Consider the following 26,175-nt stretch of genomic DNA (forward strand, 5'->3'; position numbering starts at 1 on the left):
AAACGAGCGTGAGACAAAGCCCTCTGCGAAGGAATGCATTGAGAAATTAAACATCAAACGTTTTGTGGACAAGTTGCTTTTAATGATTAACGCAGAAATTCTGTCTCGTGCAGCGAAGTAGCTCATGCGAAAGGGGTGAGCAAGAGTAGGGCCATTAAAGTTTCCGGAACTCCAAAAATTCAGCGCACCGATTTTACGACTTTCACCCCGCGTTCTGCAAAGCCATTACCAACAAAGTTAGAACGTGAGGCACAACAGAAACGCACGGAAAAACAGCACTTTGTTTCGCGCTTTGTACGGGGCATTACAAACCCCGCTTGAAGAGTGGGTAGAAAAGTTTCGTCGTTCCTATAATTCGCTTCCCTGGAATTCTAGTTAGCAAATAAAATATACAGGCACAAACTCAGTTACAGAAACTAATTTTGCGAAAGCTCTGGTATTTTATTTGCATGTATGAACTAAGTTTATCCCATTGTAATAGGTTATGCATTTTATTGTTACCTAAACTATTTTTCTATGTCTGAGTTTGCAATGACTCGTAGACCATATGAAAAAATTTACTACACCCAAAGAAATGTCAAAGAACGTGAATATTCATAAACTTTTTATACACATATACACAATAGCTTCTAGTCCCTATGTACGCTAGTTATACAAAACTTTCAATGCTCTCTTGGCTTAACGAGATACATGCAGCAGGCATATTCGTGATCATGCACGTATACATTTAATTATCGGATCTTATCTCCAACAAGCCCGTAAAGGCCATCAACATGGGTCTGTTATCTAGGTAGGGGAGGGCGAGATTCAAGAGTAAAATGGGTCCGGATTTGCGTTAGTTCTACAATAGTTGATGATGTTTAGCTCACGTTTCTTTTACTGCTATATCATAGGGCTTTTGCGGGACACAAGACGAAGGGATTATTTGAAATGTAATGAACTGAAACTTATCAATATTAGATGGAAAGATTTTCATGAACAAAGATACTCAAGCTGTAGTGAAAAATGAAACAGCAAATATATAGTCGTACCAGGAAACACCTACTTTGGAAAGTCTGGCGAAGTTCTGCAGGCAATCATTGTACATTAAGAGAGAGGTCGACGCCTTTGCGAACACTCTACTCTACGTACATGAAGCGAACTATTTTTATTTCCGAGCGGAAACTGAGGCCTTGATGCAGTATACACGTTCATGCTTAGAACATTAACTTTGCTCAACGAGCACGTTTCGAAGCTTCGAAAATGCAGGTGATAATTGATTAAGCCGCGTGTACGTTAAAAGTTGATATAGTTAATAGTTAAAAGTTTATATATGATAACGCCTAAAGAGAGCAATCGATAAACAATTTTCCACTTCGTACTTGGCAGCGTTTCATATTGCGTTGTCTTTTTTTTTTTTCGAAGAAGCAACATGTGTAGCGATGTCGCTTAAGTGTTCGTGATTCGCTAAAAAAATTGTTTCAATCAACAAGACCGGGATACAGAGCCAGCTTATTATGCTTATCAACGAACAGCTTTCCTTCACAACTTCGTCCCAGCCGTTATAGGCTTTCTTTGCTCACCAGAAATGATGGCGAATATATTTTACAGAGTTAATGCGGCTTTACGTTGCCCCGGCAGAGTACGAGAAAACAGGTCGCGTGCAGGGACTACGGCCCATTCAGGATGAAGTAATACACAAATGTGTACACAGGTAGAAAGTACCACAAGCACAAAAGTCTATACGCTTAGAACGCGGCTCGGTTGATTGCGCCCCGGCGGAATGGCTCGGAGAACTATTCGGAGGATTTGCCGGAAGTGTGCTACAGTGTTGGTGCAATCGGACAACCCTCAGCTTCATCACCTTCACCTATCAATCTTCTACTCCTTTTCCTCACTGCAACAATCTCGATATGCGCAGGAGTCGTTGTGCCTCCATCGGCTCCCGTGGGACCACTGGTGATCGAAGAAATCACCGAGAACTCAATTCGACTGTCCTGGAAGCCGCCCCTCAACGACGGTGGGGACGCCGTCGCTAATTACATCGTCGAATATCGAGATGTGTCTGCTGCTGAGGTACAAATTTGCCCATATTGTTGAAGTGTTTGCTATGACTCCACTGCAGCTTACTTGCGTGATCTGACTGGGAAAATGAGTCTGTTTCACTTGCTTAGGTGCCCTAACTTTACCATGAAGTGTATTTATTTATTACTTTTGTCTGTTTACTTGAACGTTCGGTCTGTTTTAGGTATAAGTTTATCTGTGAAATTCACTCGAATAAATTTTGTGTGAAAAAAAAGTAGCTGGCAGCCGCTGAAAGTCCCAAAAATATGCTTCGTATACATCATTTATATTTAAGATCTACCACCTCTCCGATTCAATAGGAGACGTACTACTTGCGAACCAATGGAGTCCGTTGGTGTAAGAATATTAATTACTCGTATATGCACGGACGTTGTAAAGCGTTTTTTTTTTCTGCTTTGAACATTCTTTTTTTGAGAGCTTTTCTATATTTTCGAATAAGCTGTCCGCTATCACACTTGACAGGTGTTTTTTCTTGAATACAGGGCACCTTAACACAGCGGAATAGTAAAAAAGGGTAAGCTTGCAAGCACCGACGCAAGATTTGAAATCGCAACAACACAACACAGCGCGGTGTTTGCATAGTCTTGGTCCCTATGTCCTCTTTTGCATCCTACTTTGCGTATAGTTTTGGTCGTTATGTCCTTCTTGAATCCCTATCAACCAGCTGAAATTTATGTAGGCTAATACCTAGCTTGAAATGGCGCTTCGCCTGCCAGAAAGAGTACATGGGTTCGAAATACTACTTAGGTAATACATCACTTCGATGGGAGCTCCCGTTTCTCGATATTGCGGAATGCCTTGCGCTCAGTTCGGACAAGTATAGCTTGAGCTTGGCTTCGCCCCCAGAGTCATTGCGTGAAGATGCCCACTCCCTTTCGCCTCCGGCGCAGATTGCCAAGTTCTCTCTGAGGACGCCTGACGCCCGAACCCGTTTCACCGTCGAGGATCTCAAGTGTCGCCACTTCTACGTATTTCGAGTCAGCGCCGAGAACCAAGCCGGAGTCGGCGACGCGCTCGTAGACAAGAAGCCCGTCCGAGTACAGGCAGCACCCAGTGAGTTTGGCACGCATTGTTTATTGCGCGTAATTATGTATAACAGGTTGTGCGTTGTGGTAAATTTAAAAACAAAGCGATTGATCACTATGCTGCTGGCTTGTAAAGAATTAACAGTTGAATGCCTTGGTGAGAGGTTCCCGTGGCCATTCTTCTTTAAGTTTCGTGAAAAAGTATCGCCTGCCATACAGATGCTATTTCTCGCCTGTTGTAGGGCAGTACCCTCACATCAACGTATTTTCAGCATTTTTAAGTATATTGGAAAAATTACGAAGAAGTTCACTCTCCCTCTTACCGTGTAAGCATCGAGTAAATGAATTTCCTTAGAGCAGTAGCCAAATTCAGATTTATTATGAAGGCCTCCTAAATGGGTTTCGCTCATTCAGTGTACCTGTAGTGAAAAATAAGTGGCGTTATTGAATGTGCCAATACATGTGAAATTGCGCAGTTGGAAAAACCACATCTCTGTCTTTAAAGCAATGTACGTCCCAGTACTATATTAGCTTTCTTATCAGTCAGATGAAATGCGCTCAGTGCAATATTTTTGAGAACACAATTCGTATAGTGATGTACTGCTGCCTCTCTATATCTCTTTCTCTTGTTTATTTTTTATGCACTCATGGGGGGGGGAAGTTAACACTCTCTGACTAAATACTGCAGGGGCAGAGTAGTTTACCAAGTCGCTATCACAACGAATCACAACTCCTGTCCTAGCATCGATGTTCTGAAGGTGAATAATGAAGTCATAGAAGAGAGTGAAATGGGACTTCACGTGGCTAGCGGAACGTACAACAACATATCCACAGAGATGTCTAAGTTGGGAATATGTGACCACTTGCAAACAATGTGCAGATTGATTACGAGTCTTTCAGTTGACAGCTCAAGCTTAATTGATGTCCCTCGTCGTTTCGCAATGTCTTCTTACTATTGCTTACTCGCGACACTGCAGAGAAGCCTCCCGCTCCTGATCCGCCCGTGGTTGTCGTGCACCCGACCATGCCTGACGCGTGCATCGTGACATGGGCGCCCCCGTGTGACGGGGTGACCCTGTACGTGCTCGAGCGATGTGACCTGGTGGGCGACGTGTGGATTGTGGTAAGCCAGCAGCGAGAGGCCGAGTTCGTGGCGCAGAACCTGGTGCCCGGCATCGAGTACTCGTTCCGCGTCAGCGCTGAAAATGAGTGCGGCATGGGCAAGTGGTCCAAGCCGTCCGAGCCCATTGTCATCACAAGGAAAGGTGAACACGTAGCGAGTTTCAAGTTCTTCCCCAGTGTAACGTAAACACATCACTACAAATAGAATGCTTTCAATTCTCGTGGACTGCTTCACAGTACCACTTGTGTGATGCCAACTGGGTTTTTCTGTGCTAGTGTTTTCAGTCTGTAGCAGCCGAAATCAGGCACGGCACTCGAATTGTTATGAATAAAAATGACTGTGGGAATGCGATACTCGTTTCTCGTCTGATTTTCAGGCACTGCCCAAGGAACTCAAATACTTTGTGTAACCGCAAAATAACACGGTGCTCATGATTTGACAAAAAGATTTTTCACACAGCGGGTACATTTTTTGCGGTGATATCTAATATCAAAAGATGTGTCACATGCTACTGAAAGAAAGTGGACGCTATTTTTGTAAATACACTATCTTTCGTGAACTCAGATTGCCTAACTTCATGCCACCAGAGGGCTTTTTATCCTATATTTCACTCTTGTTCTTCTAATTGCCTATAATGTACCTGAGCATCACCACATTAGTTTGTTGGGAAGACTGATTTTATTCGCGTGGATAAAACATGCTGTTCATTGCACATACAGCGCAGCTCCAATTGTAAGTCTGTCGTGAATGCATGCAGCGTAATTCTGAAGTACTTGTTGATTGTTATTTGCACTATTTGACTCAAATACTGTGTTCAAGCGTTGAAACTCGGGAGAGTTCGTAGGACATAACTGAATATGCGAACAGCGCAAACTAGAAGTAGGTACAGCTTAACTATAGACAGAAAAAAAAAACACCTTAATGCTCTCCCATCCTACTTTGAATCCTGTAACATTTTTTTCCTAGATAAAAGAGCTCTTTGCTGTTCTTCTTTATTGCTTCCGTAGTTACGCCGTAGCTCATTCTAGGTTGCACTGTTCATATATTCAGTACTGTGTTGCAGCTCTATTGGGCTCCCTTCTTTCTTTTATGCTGGTTTGAAGAAATAAGTGATAATTTAAAGCAGGAGTAATTAGATGCACACTTTGGTCGCTAGTGTAGTATCGATACTAGGTGGCTGCAACGCACGACAGCTACATTAAATAAATATTTAAAAGCTGCTTCCAACTTGGTTGCTGTTCCGAAACTCAAGGCTGAGCAAAAGAATTTTCCTAATTTTAAAATAAATTCAAATGAAACCTTCACTTTTAACACGTCTTTCATGCTTGACTAAGCATTTGTCAGGTCCTCTGCTCAGACGACAAGAGGTGAGCTTCAATACCATTTTTTTTTTCACTTGTGGCACATAAGCAAGGTACGTGTATTTGTGTGCGTGACTTATGTCACAACGTATCACATCGAGTGATATATGGTGGACAAAAACCATATAAAGCAGCAAATAAACATATATATTATACACGATCGTAAGCGGTTAATTGGATGGTCTCTAAGGTTTTGTTTTATTCTTTTCAGTTGCATCGATGACAGCGCCAGAGTTTACCAAGTTACTCTCCGACGTGAACGTTCTTGTTGACAATGATGCGTGCTTCACATGCCAGTTTACAGGGAAGCCCACGCCAGAGATCACATGGTAACAGGTTCTCTAATAATAATAATAATAATAATAATAATAATAATAATAATAATAATAATAATAATAATAATAATAATAATAATAATAATAATAATAATAATAAAACAGGAATTGAATGCGTCTTAAACAAAGATATGAGGCATGTCGCATTGGGAAAAGTATGATTATTTTGTATGCCTGCACTCATTTTATTTGAAGGGCACATAATCAAGTACACGAGTGTTAAGATTAGCATATGCAGAGTTCTTCGTTAGGTGGAGGTGGGCGAGAGGGAGCATGGTTTGTCAATTCCTAAAGATATTAGGCTTAGTCATGGATGCGGGAAAAAAAATGAAATGATGTCATGCTTCTCACAAAGGTCCAATTTTGGTCCCCGGCTTCTCGGGCATCATTACTGTCGAGTTTTACATGCCAAAACCACGATATGATTATAAGGGACGCCGTAGTGGAGGGCTTCGACAATTTCAACCACTCGAGATTCTTTAACGTGCCCCTAAACCTAAGTTCAAAGGTATTTAGCATTTTCGCCTCCATCGAAATTGCGACCGCCCCAGCAAGGATTATATCCCGCGACTTGGGGTTAGCAGTCGAGTGGATTGGCTTCTCGGGAGTAAATGCAAAAAGTAAGCTGTTATTCGAATGCAAGTTCAAAGGTCTTCGTGCGTCATTGTCGTAAAAAAATTGTGTAGATTAACGCGACAGGTCCAACAGAGTAGAAATTTTGTGGCAGACCTGGCACCCCCTCTGATGATGAAATGTGCCTTTGATGCTTTCGAATAGAAACTGACAAATTACCCTTTACCTTACGGAGACAGAGTTGTACATACGTAATGACACTATAAACTAAATTGGCCAAGGCGACTCAAGCTCCGGCCACAGATTATGACCGATTAAGGAATGCATTTAAAACAAAGGTTCTCACCCTTACTGCTCTATTAGAAAGCTTATTGATAATGCGAAGTATTCCTGAGAGCTACTGGTGCGGGCAATAATATTGCAGTTTGGCCGGATATACACTGCGACCTTTGTTGCTCAATAAACAATTGTATCGGGCCAGTTGGTAAGAATCAATCTTGCTAGGAAGCGCAGCCACTATTACAAAGAACACACAACACAAGCGCTTGTGTTGTGTGTTCTTTGTAATAGTGGCTGCGCTTCCTAGCAAGATGGACTTTTGTTGCACATAAAAAGTATCCAACTTTCGCTGGGCCAAAAAACCATGAATGAAATGCCTCCGACATCACTCCCGTGACGCTATTCTTTTGTTTTCGAAAAGGTACAAGGGAGGTCAAGAATTATTCGAGTCACCACGTGCGGACATCGAGACTTCTCTAGCCAGTTCGACACTGCGGCTCAAACAAGTGCGCCTCGAAGACAAGGGCAAGATTGAATGCCAGGCCCTCAACAACGCCGGTTTGAAAACGACGTCGGCGAAGTTGACGGTTTTAGGTAACTCTGATACATCCCATGCCATCATTCCCCCATCGAGATTTCCCCGGGGCATTAACTATAACAATCCTTTGCATGATATCTGTACATTAGTTGAGCACACAAGCATGGCTTGTTTTTTTTTTCTCCTTTTTCACTTTAAATGGCATGCCATACCCAATGAGCAGTTTAGCGTAGCATACCGTAACATACTTAGGCTGCAAGGAAAGCAGAGGAAGGTGTTGTTTCGTTACACCACTACACATTCTTTTGCTTCCTTTATTTTATAATGTTTTAGTTGAAGCGAAGTTTCTCAAATACTTTTATAGTGTTAAGATAATGTACGCTTTTACGCCTCAGTAAGGATATAATCTTCGGAATAGGCTACTTCACCTTTTTTTTTTTCAGCAACTCTGTGTGCTGTATATCAATAACTCTGATATTTTAGACCGCAAACGTTTCGTGATCACTTCTTTGTTTACAGGCATGACCACTTGTTGATTTTTTTTTCTTCTTTCCAGCGCCACCAAAGTTGATCAGCTCCCCTGCCTACAAAGACGGCCTCATATTCGATTCCGGTGAGACGTTGCGAGTCAAGCTGTCCTACACGGGCCACCCACCCCCGACGTTTCTGTGGAAGCGCAATGGCCAGCCTTTGAGTTTTGACGACCCTAACTGCTCGGTGACCGTCGACAGCGAAGATCAGACGATACTGTTCAAAATCGTGGACGCAGATTGCAATCACCGGGGCACTTACTCGCTGGAAGCAATTAACGAGCATGGTAGTGACGCGTTTTCAGTGGACATAATGATAACAGGTGCGTTTCTCGTTGCTCCTTGTATGCATTCCACCATCGCTGTCTTGCTTGCATTGATGAAGTGGATCATTGATTAATGTATACTTTATATCGCGTTACATTAACTTCAAAGGCAGAGCAGCTAAATCTTAAACAATAGTACTTGGCTTGTCGGAACTTCAGTGAAGACTTAGAGCACTGCCAGTCAGTCAGAAATGTATACACGTACTGCAGCTACAAGTAATGTCTGTCTAATTTTCCGCAACGCTAGAAAACTTATATTCATGCCACATCTGAGTTTAACATTGATCTAGTAGTAGGAGGTGCCAAGCTTCCTCACTGGTATGTAAACATAAGTAGCGGAAGCTAATTGAGAGATATTTCAGTAAAAATGAATGCGGTATGCATTCACCTATATGGATTTGCAATCCGTTTACGCATTTTTTACCTTTTTATGTTTCATGTTTTATAAATTTACTTAATATTTACTTTTATGTTTTCAACAACCTGTGTATATATAAAGACCTGTGCTTTATACTATAGGCGAACCCGACCCTCCCACTTTGCCACCAGAAATTACTTCTGTGGATTGGACCTCATGCACGTTGGCCTGGAAGCCAACGGATAATGATGGTGGCAGTCCCGTCAGTAGTTACGTCGTCGAAAAGCGCCTCGTGAGCAAAATATTTTTGTCTTCAAATTCAATTTGACAAATGCTTAGACAAAGGCACAATTATTCAGAAGAAGCACTCCTTTTTCTTTACAGATGGACAATGAGCTTTGGCTAAAAGCGACAACCACCCATCACGAACACTGTACAATTTATGGTCTGGAAGAAGGCGCCAAGTATGCATTTAGACTGCGAGCGGTCACCGTTTACGGGACAAGCAAGCCAGGTCCTAGCACAGAGCCCGTTAGCTTGCCACGACTGGACTCCAGGGGCGACACGCTAGCCACAGAACTAGAGTCAACGGAACAGACTGAAGCTATCGCAACGGAGCAGGAGTTGGATTCCATAGAAGAAGACGTTACACTAACTGTCACCAAGTACGACAGCGATGACCAGCGTTCTTCGCTTGACGTTGACGAATTCCTGAACGAAGACGCAGCTGTTTCTGAGGTGGTGTCCCAGGTTACAGCTCCGCTCGCGCCTAGCGAACTTAGCGACTACGAAACCCTCGTTCCCAGCTCGACAGTCAAGGTAGAATCTGGCGAAATGTCCGAAATCGACAACGACACACTGGCAAAACGTGCCAGTCTCGAAACCAGCGACGTTGCTGTGTGCAAGGCAGTTCCGATCGCGGAAGCCGCTGTCGCAGCAACCAAAGAAGAACCACTACTGGAAGCACCATTGTCTGACCGTAAGGAGGCTGTCGCACTCCGCTTGAGGGAACACTCGTACGAAGTTATTCCTTACGCGGGGGATGATGTTTTTGACCTCTCCCTCGAAGAACAAAGGTACGAACAGGCTACGTATGGTTACATTCCTCTCACCGTAAGCTGTACAGTCACTGTCTTAACATGGCAGAACGCTGACGATACACCCTCTGTCAAGAGGCACGCAGACGCCGAGCATTCTCCTGGCATTCACCTCGTGCCTCACACATTTCACCTTGTCGTCTTTTCGCCTCCTCTACTTCTCGACCAAACCCATGAAGTATCAGCCCCGCAACCTCCGGAAGGAATCACAGTCAGAGTGGTCACTCTTGCTCAGTGGAACATGTACAGGAACCTGCTCCCCGAGTCATCTTTTCTCATCATCGACGTTTCGGAACCACTTCTCGTTCTGGCACCTCCCCTAGCACTCGAGTCCGCGGGCTTGTTCGTGGACCCCGAGAGGAGACTGCCCATAGTGTGCCGTTTCACTCTCAGTGAGCAGCTACCGCTTGCAGTCAACTATATCATCGATACGCTGCTGACCGAATCGAATCTCCGCAGGCTCCAGCACCCGTCTCGCGCATGCTGTTCGGTGGAATACATTGAAGCTGTGCCCAGTCCCATGGCGATCATAACCACAGTCAAGCCGACCGAACCAGTGCCAAGAATTGTAACGCCGCAGGTGTCGCCCGAGCTGCTGCTAGAGCACCCGATTTACGAAAAACGGCGTGAATTGCTCTCGGCTTCACCAGCTGACTCTGGAGTGGATACAAGTTTTGGCTACCAGCGACCGATCATTAGGAGTTCGAAGCCGCAAGCAGGCGAGTACGATGAAGTGTTCTACATGCACGACGCGCTGTACTACAAGAAGGCCGCAAGAGTGAAGGAGTTCGACGTACGTACGAGAAGGTCGTACTCCAGGAGGATCACGTCACTCTCCAAAAGCATCGAGCACGACTACAGTGTCAAGACGACAAACATTGACAGGCTAGAAAGCCGAATTTCATCGGAAATGTCCAGCCTGGAGCGTGACCTGGAGCTTCTGCGATCGATGCAGAGCATGCTCCGTCGAGAACTTAAGACTAGAGAGCGACCTTCAGGTGACCAAAACGGTGGTAAGGAAGGCACCAGCGGCCGGAAGCCGGAAGGTACTTCAGATTCGTCGGCGACGTCGCGCGTCAGGCCATACCCGGAGTCAGGATCTCGAGGCTACATGTCCAGGCGACTGTCGAGAAGCGACTCGTCCGATTCCGAGGAACCACAGCCGGTAAAGCTACGCGCAAAGCAGCAGCCCCAGGGTGAAGCACCCCGTTTCGTGACTCGCCTCGACAACCGCATTGCACCCAGTGGCTACCGAATCAAGCTCCATTGTACTGTGGTTGGTGATCCGATGCCCCAGGTTACGTGGCTGAAGAATGGCATAAAGGTGACGCCCGACATCAGACACATGGAGATTACTGTCGTAAGTATAAGCAGCGGACCAAAGCTTGCTTTGGTGCAAACAGCATTCGTCCTTCGGACGCCTAAAGTTCTTCTTCACGTCTTCCACATGTTACAATATAATACAGTAGATGGGGGCTTTAAGTCCGGTGCCTTATTGGTGTACAAGAGGTGAGTTAGCCCCGCTTCTAAACAAGCTTGAAAATCCTAAGTGAATGTAAGATGAGCGAAATGACGTTACCACAGTGAACGAGTGTGCGTGTTTGTACGTTTGTGCTGTTTTCAATGAATCTGTCGATGAAGTTCATTTTCCCTTCAGTGCAACTCGATCGATCATATGCAAGAATGCATGGAAGTAGCCGTAATGCAGAGGAATATATTTGCTTACCTGCATTCATTCATTTTCCGCTGCTGTGTTAGATATGGTTCTTTTCTTCTCTTTGCCTTACAATATAGACAGACTTTGGGATGTGTAGTCTTGAAATCTACAACGTAAAGCCGGATGACACGGCCGAGTACACGTGCCACGCTGTGAACGCTTATGGAGATGCCACTACAAGTGCCTATCTCCGAGTCACAGGTAAGCTGCCACGAAAAACATGCCTGAACGCGTACCGGGTAAATGGGTAAAAAAGTGTAATCATGAAATGTCATCACTAATCAATGAATCAACATTAATGACAGAAGTGGGTAGCAGCCCAAAATCAGTCAAATTAGAACTCTATTGCCTAACTTATTATTTTTTTGAATGGTTGCGTCTACAGCCGTTCATTATCGCAACTCGTTTTCTGCCCAGAGTATTCTGAAAAACTTAGCCGCGATGCAAAAGTAGCATCACTATGCTGAATTCATTTGTTAGACTGCTGCATAGTTTGATTTATTCATTCTCAATACAACAGGATTCTGATTCTTTACTATAATAACTATATAGGGGACTGATGTGAGCGTACATCTTGGATGTACTGCTTCGCAAAGTCAAGGTATAAGACGGCACCGGTAAAGGTCTTCTTTCATTTTTCGTTCTTAACTTGACTAGCGTAGCGACGGACTTCGGAAAATTCCCAAAAGTTTTAAAAGTTAGCAAGGAGCGCTACATGGTGCCAGCTTTTCAACAGATTTCAATTGACAAATTAGTTAATGGCGACGATTAGTGATGTGAAACGTAATCGTCTGTTAAGCATTTCGTAACAAAACGGGGGATGGTAGCTAAGAAAAATTAATCACATACGTTTTTTTTGAGACTCTTCTAAAAGTGCTGGTCGGTCTTTGGGATGCAGAGTGCTGACTCCAAACAAGTGAGTGAAAAAAGAAATAAAACTAATGTTTTTTACAACGTTGCACTACAAAAAGAAAATAGTGCAATGGGGAACACGCACAAGAGCAAGCAAAAAAAGAAGTAGTCTTACTGTCTGTATGAAGCTTTCTCTCTTTTTTTTTTTGCAGGTGAAAGGGATGAGACGCCAGAGGAGCCGAGATTTGAGTCGTGTGCCCCGGACCTGAGCGTTAGACCTGGTGGGAAGGCTGTCTTCTCTTGGAGGGCAACCGGGTCCCCAACACCTACGCTGAAAGTGTAAGCGAAGAAGCCTTTATTTCGGCCCAATCATCTCAGCGCTTACGCGTTTAAACAACGTAAGCAGTAAAAGGACACGAGTAAGTTCTCCGGACGAAAGCAGCCCGCGAGTGAAGCTATAAGAGGCGAAATTGTAAACAGAGTAAACTGCTAGGAGAATAAGCCAGCCAGTCCACTCAAGCACAAGGAAGATATTTACTGAGACGAGCTGCCTAATTGACTGGTGAGAACTTGTAAACTTTGCTCTTAATTATCCGAAGTTCTTTTCACGCCAACAAGAGTTTTAGATGCGGAGCATCTTATACTCGCGCCTTGTAGTGCGCCGTCCGCGTCGTCCGCGCCGTCCACACCGCTTCTCGAACATTCGACAGCTGACGCGCGCGCATGCGCCGTCGCGCCGTCGCCCACTCTTCCACCATCTGTGCATCCCTTCCTCCTCTACACACCGCGCGCGCTTCACTCCTCCACCATCTGTGCACCCTTCCTCCTCTACACACCGCGTTCGACATCTACAATTCTCCTGATTCTCCAGTGGACGCGCATGTGGCGTCGCGCTTCGAGAACATTCAACAGCTGACAGTGCATGCGCCGTCGTGCTGTATATATACTCAAGGTCGGCGCTCGCTCGCTCAGTTGCCGCTCGTCGGTTGGTTTGTACGGCGCGTCGACGTCCAAGGTCGCGGTGAAATGAATTCCAACGAATCCACAAACACAATGATCGACGTCCCTTCGACCAGCGCCGCCCTTTCGCATACGTGTGTACGTGTTCACTCATTTAACACCCCCTCCTACAACCACGTTAACCAATTTAGCCATCGACCCAAGTAAGTCGCAATTTAACACCCCATTTCACAACCACGTTAACCAATTTAGCCATCGACCCAAGTAAGTCGCACTTTAACACCCCGTTAACCAATTATATGGTCCGCATCCTCCTCAGTGTTCCCCGAGGGAAGCTGCGGGCAATTTTTCGTTCCCTTGGTCGTTTATTTAATGAACCTTTGTTTTTTTATTTTTTAACAAGATGCAACTACCTTGCCAGTTTTAAGAAAATTTCCCAACATGTTTCTGAAAGATTACATCGCGATCCAATTATTTCTAATGGCCATTAGACGACGCGCCTTGCATGCTTTGTCCTAAGGTGGCTTCGAACAACTGCTACAGTAGCATCTCAATCACTGGCTCCTTACAGCGCTTGATATTTACAGCCTGCTGTTATCAGTCGAGGCGGCTGTACCAGGCGTTAAGATATATAATTGAATATCATTCAGCATAGTTTAAGACATATACTCCTCGAAAAGCCTGAGTTATTCGATGGACAACTATAAGAAATCATAAAGAAAAATATCAAAGTTATAGTCACTCTCTTGCAAGACACACACAACACGAAATGAAGTGACGAGAATGAACGGCAGCATATTGACGTGCCACTCTCTCATTTCGCCGTTATCTTTCTCCACGCTGTGCTTGACTTGGGATAAATTACCAACACGTCCAAACTTCCACCTCAAGTGAATTCACATCGGTCAGGGAATATTTAACGCTCACGGTTCACACATGTGTTTGCGCTGGCGTCAATATAAGCTAGTCTCTACGTTTACCAGGCCATTGTGCTGAGGCAAGTCAATCGTCAATGATATTCAGGGCCACCTAAAGTTGAGGTAGGTGGAGTAGATTTTAATAAAGACCCCCAATGAAGAGGCTAACGCTATCAAACGACCACACCGAGTAGGTGATAATATGTGGCATTGAAATCTCTACGCATGCGGAGGTAGCTTGTAGGCGGAGGCAGGTCGGTTAATAAACTCCTGTGCATAAATTTACCGACATGAGATCGCTAGCAGCCAATTAACGCTATCAGCAACACGCTGCTAGTACGGATCAAATGTGTACTTATAGGCATGTTTAACAATTCTCCGTAATATAATGAAAGCAGTATATATGTTGCCATTTTGTGCGCTCTAAGGTTACCGTCTATTCTTAACGACGCCAATATGGAGATGAGGGCCTTGGAAGAGCCGATTAAAATTCGGAGCACTTACCCACTTTCTTACTTTTATTTTTCACGTAGGTGTGAAGAGCGAAGGCACTGCATGCGATGTCGCAAGGACGGTGCGCTAAACGACCACCCGCGTCATTCACTGCGTTTGCAGCTTCCACGCACAATATTTACGTATATACATGCTCCAAGGGACCCCCCCTCCTCTCCCTTGAAAAAAAGAACATCTTAAAGGCAATATTCTGTCAAGAGGATTGCAGAAAAGTCGTTAGGAAAGCTACAAAGGCAAGAGAAGCCTTAAACGAGTTTTTACACCTGGCACTTCGTTTTTTTTTTCGCATTCGCCAGAATTTCCATGTGCACCCATATTAACGCACTATACACTTACCTGTATGCCCTGCGTTCTTTGCAGCTTGTCTTTTTTTTTCCTTGAAGGGGGATCTTCAAATAGCAATTTAGCCTTATACCGTTGTATTTTAGCTTATCCTTTCCTTTGTTCATGCTATATTAGAAGCCGGCTGCCTGAAGTATACGGCGGATGCCTTAAAAAGCGATATTTAGAGACTTTGCTTCAGGCAGTTCGGCGCGCGTAGGCGCGTTGCGCTTTCACTGTCAATTTGATCGATGTGAAGCGTGCGTTCGTTTCGTTCGAGCACCTGGTTTTGCGTTTTCCGCTGTTTCCGATGCAGATTGAAGGACTCGAGGCCCCTGCGCACGAACCTGACGACGGACGTGATCGTCTCAAAGGACGGTGTGTGCCGCGTCTGCATCGCCAAGGTCACACCCGAGGACGCCGGAGTTTTTACGTGCACAGCGGAGAACGATTCTGGAACGGCTGTTTCCACCAGCATCTTAAGGATCGCTGGCCAAGGTACACACTGAAAAAGACGCGTTACGCGAAACTTTAAGCTTACAGTTGAGACGAATTTCTAAAGCATCGTTTCGATTTTATACCAACCTCGGTAATAGAAAGTTAAGTGAAGTTTGAGTTATGAAAGAATATGCCAGCGCAAAATTCTTAATGACCTGATGAGTGATTCGACTGCATCGAACCTTGTCACGCAATAGTTAGGTTGATAAACGAGATACTGTAACCACTCTTAGCGTACTTCCTCGCTCGCACTATAGTATATAGACATGTTCATCTTGTTCTTGTTCACCTTTAACTGGCTCACAAGCACTGTTGGTATTGGTCAATTTCATTCCTGTACATCTGTTCTTCTTCTTCGTGTTTAACCCTTGTCAATACCTGCAGAATTAACAGATCTGGTGGCGTTGACAGGTACAGATGTCTTAGGCCTTTCAGAGTGGTAGAGGTGCGGGGTTCTGATAGACGTATACCACACGCACAAAACCTTAATATGCATTGCAGCAAATCTCGCAGGCCGGCAACGCCAACATCTGCGTGCCCGAAGCGCAATCATATTTGTAGCGCAAAAAAGAAAAAGACGGAGACACAGAAGGAACACATTCATAGGACGGGTGCTAGAACGGCACCAACTAGCCCGCATCACGTCTCATACTGCTTGGAGCACAAGCTCGCATTATTCGCTTCTAACGAAGAAGCTAGCTGCAACGTCCAGTGGCTGGTAGCTAATACAGCTTCCCTCCGCTTTTCTTTCAGCGTGATACGCAACTCATAGCAGTTCACTGAAGTTATCTTATCGTGCAACTAGTTTAGCTTATCATAAAACGTTCATTTGTGGAGAGTGTGCTCTCCATTACTGTCATAATTATCAGAACACGCATACAGACAGGTAGAAGAGATGCATACGCCATTACGTGGAAAAAGAATGCAGAGTAAGTAGACGGCGTGGTGGCCGGGGGAAGGGGGAATAAACATATTAGCTTATTGAGCTTATATTAGCTCATTGAGCTTATTGAGCACTGATTTCATGCAGGCCTTCCAGCAGTTTCTTGTTGGAAACGTGACTGATTGTCAGATACTAATTAACACCAGGTGGCATGCATCGATTGAGGAGTGAGAGCAGCACCAACTGTGCTGTGTGCGAGGAAATATTACGAAACAAATGAAAGGAGCGTATGATTTACATAGCAGGATAGAGCCGCCAACTGGCTCTCCTCGATCTGCTGGCAGTTTCTGTGTGTAGATGCGTGACTTTGCCGCAAGAAGATAAATTTAGCACCTAGTACTAATTAGCTGCGGTTATTTGCAGTGATCTAAACAGGCTTCCGCTTCGAATGCAGCAATAATAAATACTCACTATGTTCATGTAGTCCTGCAAGCTATATCTGCTTGGCTGCAGTTACAAGCTTTGCAGATGATATTAATTATAATGGCTCCAAGAATTTTAAGATGCGCATTTTTTATGAGCATCTCTATTACCAGTGGCAGCAAAATTTAGGCGCCACAGCAGTACTGAAATGAAGCTAAGAGTGTAAACACGCAAGACACCCCATAAAAGTAGTGCACGACACGCGCAAGTGCTGTGGAATGTCTTTTGTACTTGGGCTGTAATGCTAGCCTGAGAACTATGTACTAACTAATATCAACTGAAGTTCCGCCACAACAATATTTTCTCGAATGTTCGTTCCATGAAATGGCAAGTTTTTTCATTGTTTTCTGAAGCACGCAATAATTTCAAACATCATAGAGTCTAATAAAAGGTGAAATTTGAAAATTTTGGGTCACCGAAACAGAGCTCTCACTGTAGCCTTTTTTTCGTTCTGGCAAAGTTGTCCGAGGTCATGAAATGTTGTGTTAAAAAAAGGAGGGGGTGGGGGACTTTTCTTAGCGGGCGTTGTACGTTTTTTTTTTTTACTTTATGCCAGCTCATTCTTGAGAAATGTATGAGCCCACAGATAATAGCCAAGGTTTTCATTGTCAACTCCCTTACTTGCAGAGGATAGCGGTGACGAGTTCCAAGAGGAGCGACGCCGCCTTGAAGAAATGCATTTGAAAGACAAAAGACGTAAGTTCGACGAACACGCTCTGACACGTTTCAAATTCCCACTGCACCGGCCTAATGCTTTACCATGTAGCTAAGTTTGATATAAAAGAATATTTTTGCGTACGGAGCAAATGTACAGGGATAAAGCTCTGACGGCAGGCTTATGCTCGCAAATTGAGTACGATGAGATGAATACTCTGCCGCAAGCGTTACGTAATGCTATCCAACTTGCCAGAATCAATGCATTGTTGAATATTTGCACACAACCCAGAATTTTAACGAGTGTGAACAAAACGGGCACGTGCATGAATGTGCAAAGTCCACCGTGATGCCGGTTAGCAGAATTGCTTGTTCGAACCTGTTGGGTACAGGTATGCATAATGAGGTTGAAGAACACCGTGATAATCTGACCCGGTAAAGCTGTCCTCGATTGTTTCTTACTTCGTTAATTAAGAGGCCGTCGTGTAACGTTAATGCTAACAACGACAAAAACGAGAAAAACTGTCTCAGAGAATTCCTTGATTAGAAACTTCACGAAGATATTTCTACCCGGTACCACCGCTGCTAAGCCGCAGGGGCCAAAACTAGCACTTTAAGAGTCTGGACAAGAAGCCTTTAGTGTACGAGAAATTGAATTCAACGACTAATAGATTTGGGTTACATTACTCTGTGTTTTACCAGCGGAGCTGTTGATGGTAACCCTATATTGTATGTTGGAAACATAAATCATCATCATCGTGGACCAGCACGCGTTCTCTTCTTGATCATCGTTGTCTTGTCGTCGTCGTCTTCATCTTCTGCTTTACGCCCAGCACACGTGCGACAATTTCATCAGCGGGGGATTCAAATCCAGCACACCTAAACAGAGTAAATTCCAGACAATACCCACAAACAAGCTGTACCCCCTGTAAGCACGAACACGCAGATATGGCACATATTCTGTGGCAATGCACACAGGTCACAGTAATACACCGAGAGGACAATATAAAACCGGACCTTCTCGAGGAGCGTTGGCTAAGTGCGCTGACTAGCTCAGATCTGCACGAACAACTGTGGGCAATCCAGCTGGCCCGGACAGCGGTTTAAAGGCTACGCCTCACCGCACAAAACGTCGGGGTGGCCTGAGCCCGGGCCGGTAAACCTGCAGGGTTTCTTTTTTTTTAATAAAATTTTTCCGTCCGTCCAATAACGAAGTATCTAAATAAAATAATAAAGCAATACAGGAAGAAAACTTAATCTTCCAAACCATAGCAGCCAGAAGGCTCGTGACCTGGCCTTCGAGTTTGAACTCCCGGTCCCGTCATGGACGCGGCCTGCAGATGAGGCGCCTTAGGGGGTCATTGCCTACTCGGAAACAAATAAACTCATTCAGTCAGGACTACATAGCTGCCCATCAGCTCTGCTGTCTTCTTTAGAGTTGCGTCTCCAGCGCAAGCTGCGCTACAGTTTTACTGTATATGGCTAGGAGAAACGTAACATCAGCCCCGCCGCGGTGCATCGCCTAGTGGCTAAGGTACTCGGCTGCTGACCCGCAGGTCGCGGGATCCAATCCCGGCCGTGGTGGCTGCATTCTCGAAGAAAACGAAAATGCTGTAGGCACATGTGCTCAGATTTGGGTGCATGTTAAGTAACCCCTGGTGGTCAAAATTTTACGAGTCCTAGACTACGGCGTCTCTCATAATCATATGGTGGTTTAGGGACGTTAAACCACAAATATCAGTCAATCAGAAACGAAAAGTCATTCGGCATCGGTGTAACGAGCGGTCTCAATGCTCTGCTGTCAGTTACGTCGTTCTCAGCATCGTACCCAGGCATGCGCGCCATTGGCTGCTCTTAGGGACGTCATCCAACCTGTTGCAGCACGCGCTTATCCGCTTCTACTGAAAGCTTCTACATGGGTAAGCCACGGACAACTTTAGAAGAGCGCCGACTGTGCAAACATGAGAGAGCACGCATTCACCACGCCGATGGTGCAGTCCGGGTACAAAACAGGCCCTGAGGCCGAGTGCCAGAATACCGATGATCCAGCAACCCTCAAAGCCGCGCTAATTCAAGAACGGGAATGCAAGCGCTGGTGGTGGCCGCATTCAGCAAACCACGCCACCAAGTTACCTCGCGATACCAAGCGCTTGCGGGTACATAAGCGTCGATGTGATTGATACTTGTGGGAGCGCGATCACCGGAGCGAATGCTCGCTTTCGGCGGGAGGTTCTCCAGCGGCACTTCGGCTTCGGCTGCGACGTCTGTGACTGCCTTTGGTTTGAGAACGACTGTGATTAACGTAATGCGAAACGCATTAAGCGCTCAATACACACATCTATGATCTTTATCATGCGAGGCACAATGTGTGGCATGTGAAATAAACACTGTGGCAAACCCAAACCAAAGGAGTGTCTAACTTTATTAAAAAGTACGAAAGTTTAACCAATCACTGTGAAGGGCTTCAGTGCAGCGTCGAGTTGAATCCACCGATTAACACCGGGTCCGCACGTTTCAGCTTTTTAACCATTTCTACGGAGTGCTTGAATGGTGATTTTATTTCATTTCTGATTTAGTTCAGTTCTAAGTACGACATCAATAGCAAAAGCACCACTCGGTCAACAGTTGATGGCTCGTAAAGAATCACTGCTGACATATGCGTCAGCTGTACATTTGTAGTGCTGATGCGCATACGTATTAAACACAGATAAATGAGAGGTTATTCATTGCGACCAGCGGAACAATGGTTACGGCGTATAGTAAATAAAAAAGGAACAAAACAATCACCGACCATATGCAAGTCTCCCACTGGTCCTTGGCCTCTTCTTTTGTCCTAGTTTATGGAAATAATGGTGATGAGAAGTGTCCGCTATTTCGAACAGCATATTATGCATGTTACGAACGGATTGACACGCAACTGGTACAAAAAAGAAATGTAGAAATGTGACCGTCAATAAATGTTGGAATTGTCCTCTTTCTCAGTTTAAGTAACATCGCCCGGCAATATTATGTGCACATTGTCCTGTCAAAAGCTGCCAAGGTGAACGGTACGTGTAGCCATCCGAAAGATGTCTGAGGAAGCCCAAGCTTGTTGTCGGGCAAATAAAAAACAAGAAGAAAACTTAGATTCTGCCGAAAAGAAACCTAAGCTTTATGTCATATTCACGTCATATGGACAACGATGCATTATTGAGGATATCAAATATTTCAATGTGGCATTCCGTGAGCGCGAAATTAAGTTAAAGAAGCGTGCGTAGAAAGCTTTAAAAAAAGTTCATGTTTTGAGTGTTTCTAACAGAAAAATGCAAGGTTTGCGATGAAAGGGCAACACTTTCACATATACTATGGGAATGCTCGAGTTTAGATGAAAGCAACGATGAAAACCACGAAGAGGCAGTTTCGGACCGCAGGACACGCTGGGAGGGGGCTCTGCTCAGCTCCTCATTCGAACAACAACTGTGGGCCGTCCAGCGAGCCGAGGAAGCCGCCCGAGCCCAAGGGCTCGTGGCCGACGCCTAGGCCCGCCCCAAATCAACTTCGCTGGACTTCATAAATAAAGTTATTCTTCTTCTTCTTCTTGAGTGTTTCTGAAACATAGGAAATATCGAATAAATAGGCGTGAACAAGACTGGCAAAGCCACCAGGTACTCCTGCCGCTGTAAATGTCTCTTTGCGAAGTACATCTTACACAGATGTACCTGAACAGTGGTCCTGGCTTCAATACTGAACTTGACATCGTTTGACAGGACTGGAGCAGGCGTGAATGACAGTTCTCGTCTCTAGCGGAGTCTCTTGACGACATCCGACAAATATAGTGCGCATGCAGCGACATCTGGGGCATAACTGAAAGATCGACGTGACGTGTTTATTAACCGTATTCAAAGGATTCAAGCGACTGTTACAACGGTATTCACGCATTTTCACCCCTGAGTTATCTTAACGTTTGATACCACATTGCTTTCTTAACACTTGTCTCTCATCTTATTCACATCTTTTCAGAGTCGGCATCTGTTGTTGAACGAGAACCTACGCTTTTTAGGCCCCACTACGACTTGCCACCCGAAGAAGACAAGGAGGAATACTACAAGTACGCTAACTGTATTCAAAAGTTATTATTTTTTCTAATTTTATAACCTTAAGGTTTCGTAAATGTCATTTTGGTCAAGGGAATCTTAAAGTACTCTTGCCTGCTCCGCGCTATATTTTTGAGTGACATGCGAAATACGAGGCACATGCTTCAACCAACTTCATAATTATAGTCAAATGCTTATCGTTAACAGTCACCCAATTGGCGCCTAACTTGACATTTCGAACACCAAGTGAGAAAATTTGTCTTGAAATTTTAATGCTATAGTATATTCATTCCAGATTGAGGTAATAAGTTGAAGACGCCGTTGGAGAAGTTACACTTTGTTGTGGAGGTTTCTATGTCTCCACGTATGGGTGTCTTCTCGACTGATGATACATATCGGCGTGCAATATGAATTGGAAATAAAATATTATTGAAGTATTGAATTCTCGCAGACATACAGCAGCGCTGCAGTAGAAATCCTTCGACATTAGAAATGAAGAGCCTTAAATTCACGTGCTTTTGCAATGGGCATTTTTGAAATAAGATAATGTAAGGAGTTTCCGTCACACAATAATATCTACATTCGTTTCATTACTTTGTCATCTATTACAGCAAAAACTGTAATGAAATTACAACTCGAGTCTCGCGCAACGCCGTAGTTGTCCGCCGCCACTGGTGTCCGTAACCACAGAGGGCTCGAACAATAACACAGAGGGGCTCGAACCGAGGTCCGCTGGGTGCCAGCTCAGTAATCTACCACGAAGCCACGCCGGTGCCTGGGGTTTGTTGGCAAACTTGCCTTAGGCAGGCTTAATGTTGGGAAAGCATTCGCGTTGATACGACTTATAAAACGCTTTAAAACAGCGAAAGAACAACCAGTCGTCGCACAATGCGAATAGCGTAACGAGTGGGCCGTCCAATGCTCCAACACATTACAAAAGCTTGTTATTGTTCCCCTATTAACTGTGGCGCATACCCACTTCAGTCATAATTCTTCATCGTCAGTGACTGCATGAACAATTGGCATAAATTCCTAGCAAGTGTTTAGCGGATACCACACTTCTCGGAAGAATGATGAAAATTAGCATAGCGAATGCTGGCCTACTACTCTAAAAATTTTATTATTAATACAGTAGTGGGCATCAAGCAAGTGTGCTTGCCGCTGTTACCCAAAGAGTGTTTAGAAAATGCTCTGAACGGCGGCTCTACTAGCTTTCGCTGTGAATATGCTGCACCTTCCGCGCAGGCCTGGTGTTTTATTTTCTTTTTTTTTTCACAGCGTAAAGGAAACAATAGGTGTTCAAAATTGTGCGACGCTAATTTAAAAACAGTAAAAAATTATCTCCAGGAATTGGGACGCAATTTCTAAGACAGTTATTTTTGTCATAGCAAGTTCGAATATTCTTATGCGCGTCTCACTGCCATCAAATAATTAAATATTTTCAACGAAGAATGACATTTTAAAGTCAATACCTTGCATTCTTAATGTGCGCACGCACATGCCATGCGTGTATACGCCTAACCATTTCTTCTTGAACATTGAGAAATGCTGCGTTTCTTTAAATTATTTCCGGGTTTCTCAATGTGTAATTGCTAGTTCTATCTAGGTGCTTCAGCTGTCTAGTAACTCGGAGCCTCCAAAAACGCCGCAGTCTTCATTTTAAAGATGTCCTGTGGGCTTTACAAACTATATAGACATACTTTATGTGCCAGCAAGAGGGATAAAAGCGTTCGTGGAAGGTCGACGTCAACAATTTGTTCTGTAAATATCTCAATTTTCTCCAGGCCGAGACGCCACTTCAAGACGTACGGAATGCTCGGCCTAAATTACTTGGAGGACGTCCCACGAACGACTCACGAGCCATTTTGTAAGTACGCGCAGACAGATGTCAAGCTGCGTAGTACACTGCTGCCGAGATATTTATTACATTTACCCGGTCAATATCTTTGCATGACGTAACATCAAAGTTTGGCTTAAATTCAAACAATGTTATAGGTAGAATTAATAGCTTACTTTTACCTAGCGTAGTAGCGCTGTACCTGAAGCCGCAAATGAATAAAAAAGGAGAAATATAATCACAGCAGCCTAGTTATTGTTTGATGACTGTTGCTTTGACCAAGAAACCTCTCTGAAGCCAACATTATGACACAAGTTCCCTGCGACAGCAAATCAGTCGTCTAGTAAAAAAACACTGGCATACAAGCGCCATTCTTCGCTCATCCGCTCTTGACCCCTCAAAGTCTTCATCTTCCTCAAAAACTTTGCCTCATTTTGAAGATAAGTGTGTGGGATATGTACTCAGGACATTGATCAGTGTTCGATGGTCTAACCTGGATGAAATTGTAGAACGCCCCCACGCGTGGGTATTTCACGCACAATTCACGCCATTATTACTTTGCAACAGCCGTCCCTGGGCCTCCATTGGATCCAGTTATCACGGAGACCGGGCCGACGTCAGCGACCTTGGTATGGACCAAGCCGATCTACAACGGAGGCTCACCTATCACTGGCTACCGCATCCAATGCCGTGAAGTACCCTCCAAGCAGTGGCGTGACAAGGCGACCTCGCGAATATGCCTCTGTGACATATTCGGACTGAAACCACAGACGTGAGTGGATCATTAAGGGATGAGATGTTGTTTTTTTTTTCCGAACCACAATAAACAATGCACAGTACGCTGGCACAAGCATCCGATTGTGTGCCTTCAGGAGCAGTGTATAATGCATGTTTACGTAAACGTTAAAATAGTTGTGGGGAAGTTGGGTGCTAACACGTGCTGTATCATATTCACGCACATGGTTCAGCTCTACGTACATGTACTAAAAAATGAAGGAGTATCCAGAAAACTTCTTATATGAGAACTGTTTCTTTGAAAGGTTGCGTAAAGTTTCGAGTAGTATTGAACTCACACATTAATTACACACTCTCTGCGTTTACGGAGCTAGGTTCACCATTTTTGTTTGGGAGCTCGAGAATTTTAACGTCGCTGTTAACGAGCTGAACTGCGACGGTTTCGCTGCGTTCCCTGTGTTCTATAAACGATTTAGCTTCAATACATACTGCTTTGTGTGACTGAACAAAGCAAATGAACGAGAAAAAGGTAGGTTAGGGCTTATGTATGCATCAGAAAAAAGCTGCACCTTCACCGGAAAGGCTAAGCTCTCAATTCGGTAGCAATAAATGGGAATGTCACACCGATATATATTAGAATGGCCATATGGCCGTATAGTTACTATTGAAATAAAACGAGTCATCGTCTCTTTACAAATGCGAAAGTGGTTCGTGAAGCTAGCCATAAATGTTTCATAAAAAGCCACCTGCATTACCTTTTAAATGCAAAGACCGAGTTCGTTAGTCTATCCTGGCGTTCGCTGTTTTTTTTTTGTTTTGGCTGGCTCTATTCTTGACTTCACACCAGTCTGTTCATGTTACGAGATAAGGAAATAAGCTCTCAATCGGTCCATGTTCAAAGGGCAGGGGTTAAAAGCCCCCTAACCTGTTTTGTAATGCAGACCTTCACCCGTTGTGTGTTATCTCAGCTGACTATCATGCGTGGTGAAATGATTCTGCTACGTTTCGTGCATTTGCGATGGCGCAAGGGGAGATAACGGCATGTAGCTGTAACGTGTAAAATGATGATAGGCTCAACACCTTGTATTTTCCGGGTGTTTTCTCAAAACAGTCGGTAGTGCTGAGTACATTGCGCCTGTAGGAACGTTCGGTAAGGCGAGAAGGAAACCACGCTGGTGTCATCGAACTCGAAATGGTGGAAGGGTCATTTAAACAAAAATATTTGTTATGCACAAGTAAAAGCTCATGTTCTGCCAGCATCAATTTTTATTGTTGTTGTTGTTGCAGAGAGTACGTGTTTCAAGTAAGCGCTGGAAACAAGAACGGCTGGGGACAGCCCACCATTGCAGTGCCTGAACTGAAGAACTGGCGATGGCGCCAGCAGTGACGACTCAGCAAGGAGCGCTCGTCGAAAAATCATGACTTTCTTCAACAAAATGTCACAGCAGCGCCGTGCAACAGTGGCGCGATACTGTGTCCCAATTCTGTCTCGTGCTCACTTTACTTTCAAGAGGGTGAAATTGTGAGCCGACGAAGACCTGCGCGAATTATTACTGCCAGCAGTGTGGTTTGTCCTTTTCGTGTAACGCTTCCAACACTCCTCCGTGCTCAAGTCGGCGACAAGCTCAATGCTGATAAATAAAGGAGAGCAAAGTATGAAGCTTTGCTCCATGTTGTGACGTGCGCATCTCACATCAAGCGATATTATCTTGTGCCTCGAAGTTATTTTAGAAAAGAAAAAAAACAAGCTGAGTGTGTAAAGGCTTGGGACACGTGAGAGAACTCAACAAAACGTGTAACTGACACCCATTCGTTTTTAGCACGAATTCATAAAAAAAAAATCTATACGAATCTCTCAGAAAGAAGACTTGATTGATGAAAGATATTTGCTGGTCAGGGAATCAAACCCTAGATCAATGCCTCTTTACAGAGGCTGCACGAACTGAACCCAAAAATTCGATCCCCGGACCAATTTTTTTCAGCAAAGACCCTTCGTTCTTGCTTGAGGCTACAAATAAATGGTGGCCAGTTATTTACTCCCTAATTTTGCACCACCTTGAGCGATTCCACGGGACTCATTCGAAATATTTCGTGAGAACATGGTTTCGTTAATTACGTGCTCC

The 26,175-nt window shown here is 44.4% G+C and overlaps 1 protein-coding gene across 1 annotated transcript in view; it reads left to right on the forward strand.

The window, feature by feature from the left end:
- Positions 1 to 25,731, forward strand: part of MnM (myomesin and myosin binding protein) — a 51,308-nt gene extending 25,577 nt beyond the window's left edge. The window contains exons 6-21 of the mRNA XM_037412359.2: positions 1,901 to 2,055; positions 2,955 to 3,117; positions 4,067 to 4,354; positions 5,785 to 5,902; positions 7,182 to 7,354; positions 7,855 to 8,151; positions 8,674 to 8,804; positions 8,897 to 10,969; positions 11,404 to 11,527; positions 12,391 to 12,517; positions 15,206 to 15,387; positions 17,381 to 17,449; positions 21,407 to 21,494; positions 23,265 to 23,347; positions 23,885 to 24,089; positions 25,340 to 25,731. Of these exons, the coding sequence (XP_037268256.2) occupies positions 1,901 to 2,055; positions 2,955 to 3,117; positions 4,067 to 4,354; positions 5,785 to 5,902; positions 7,182 to 7,354; positions 7,855 to 8,151; positions 8,674 to 8,804; positions 8,897 to 10,969; positions 11,404 to 11,527; positions 12,391 to 12,517; positions 15,206 to 15,387; positions 17,381 to 17,449; positions 21,407 to 21,494; positions 23,265 to 23,347; positions 23,885 to 24,089; positions 25,340 to 25,439 (4,376 nt within the window). The 3' untranslated portion in view covers positions 25,440 to 25,731. The remainder of the gene's footprint in view (positions 1 to 1,900; positions 2,056 to 2,954; positions 3,118 to 4,066; positions 4,355 to 5,784; positions 5,903 to 7,181; positions 7,355 to 7,854; positions 8,152 to 8,673; positions 8,805 to 8,896; positions 10,970 to 11,403; positions 11,528 to 12,390; positions 12,518 to 15,205; positions 15,388 to 17,380; positions 17,450 to 21,406; positions 21,495 to 23,264; positions 23,348 to 23,884; positions 24,090 to 25,339) is intronic.
- Positions 25,732 to 26,175: the final 444 nt, after the last annotated feature.

This window comes from Rhipicephalus microplus, chromosome 1 (assembly GCF_043290135.1).
Source record: "Rhipicephalus microplus isolate Deutch F79 chromosome 1, USDA_Rmic, whole genome shotgun sequence".
Classification (NCBI taxonomy): Eukaryota; Metazoa; Arthropoda; class Arachnida; order Ixodida; family Ixodidae; genus Rhipicephalus; species Rhipicephalus microplus.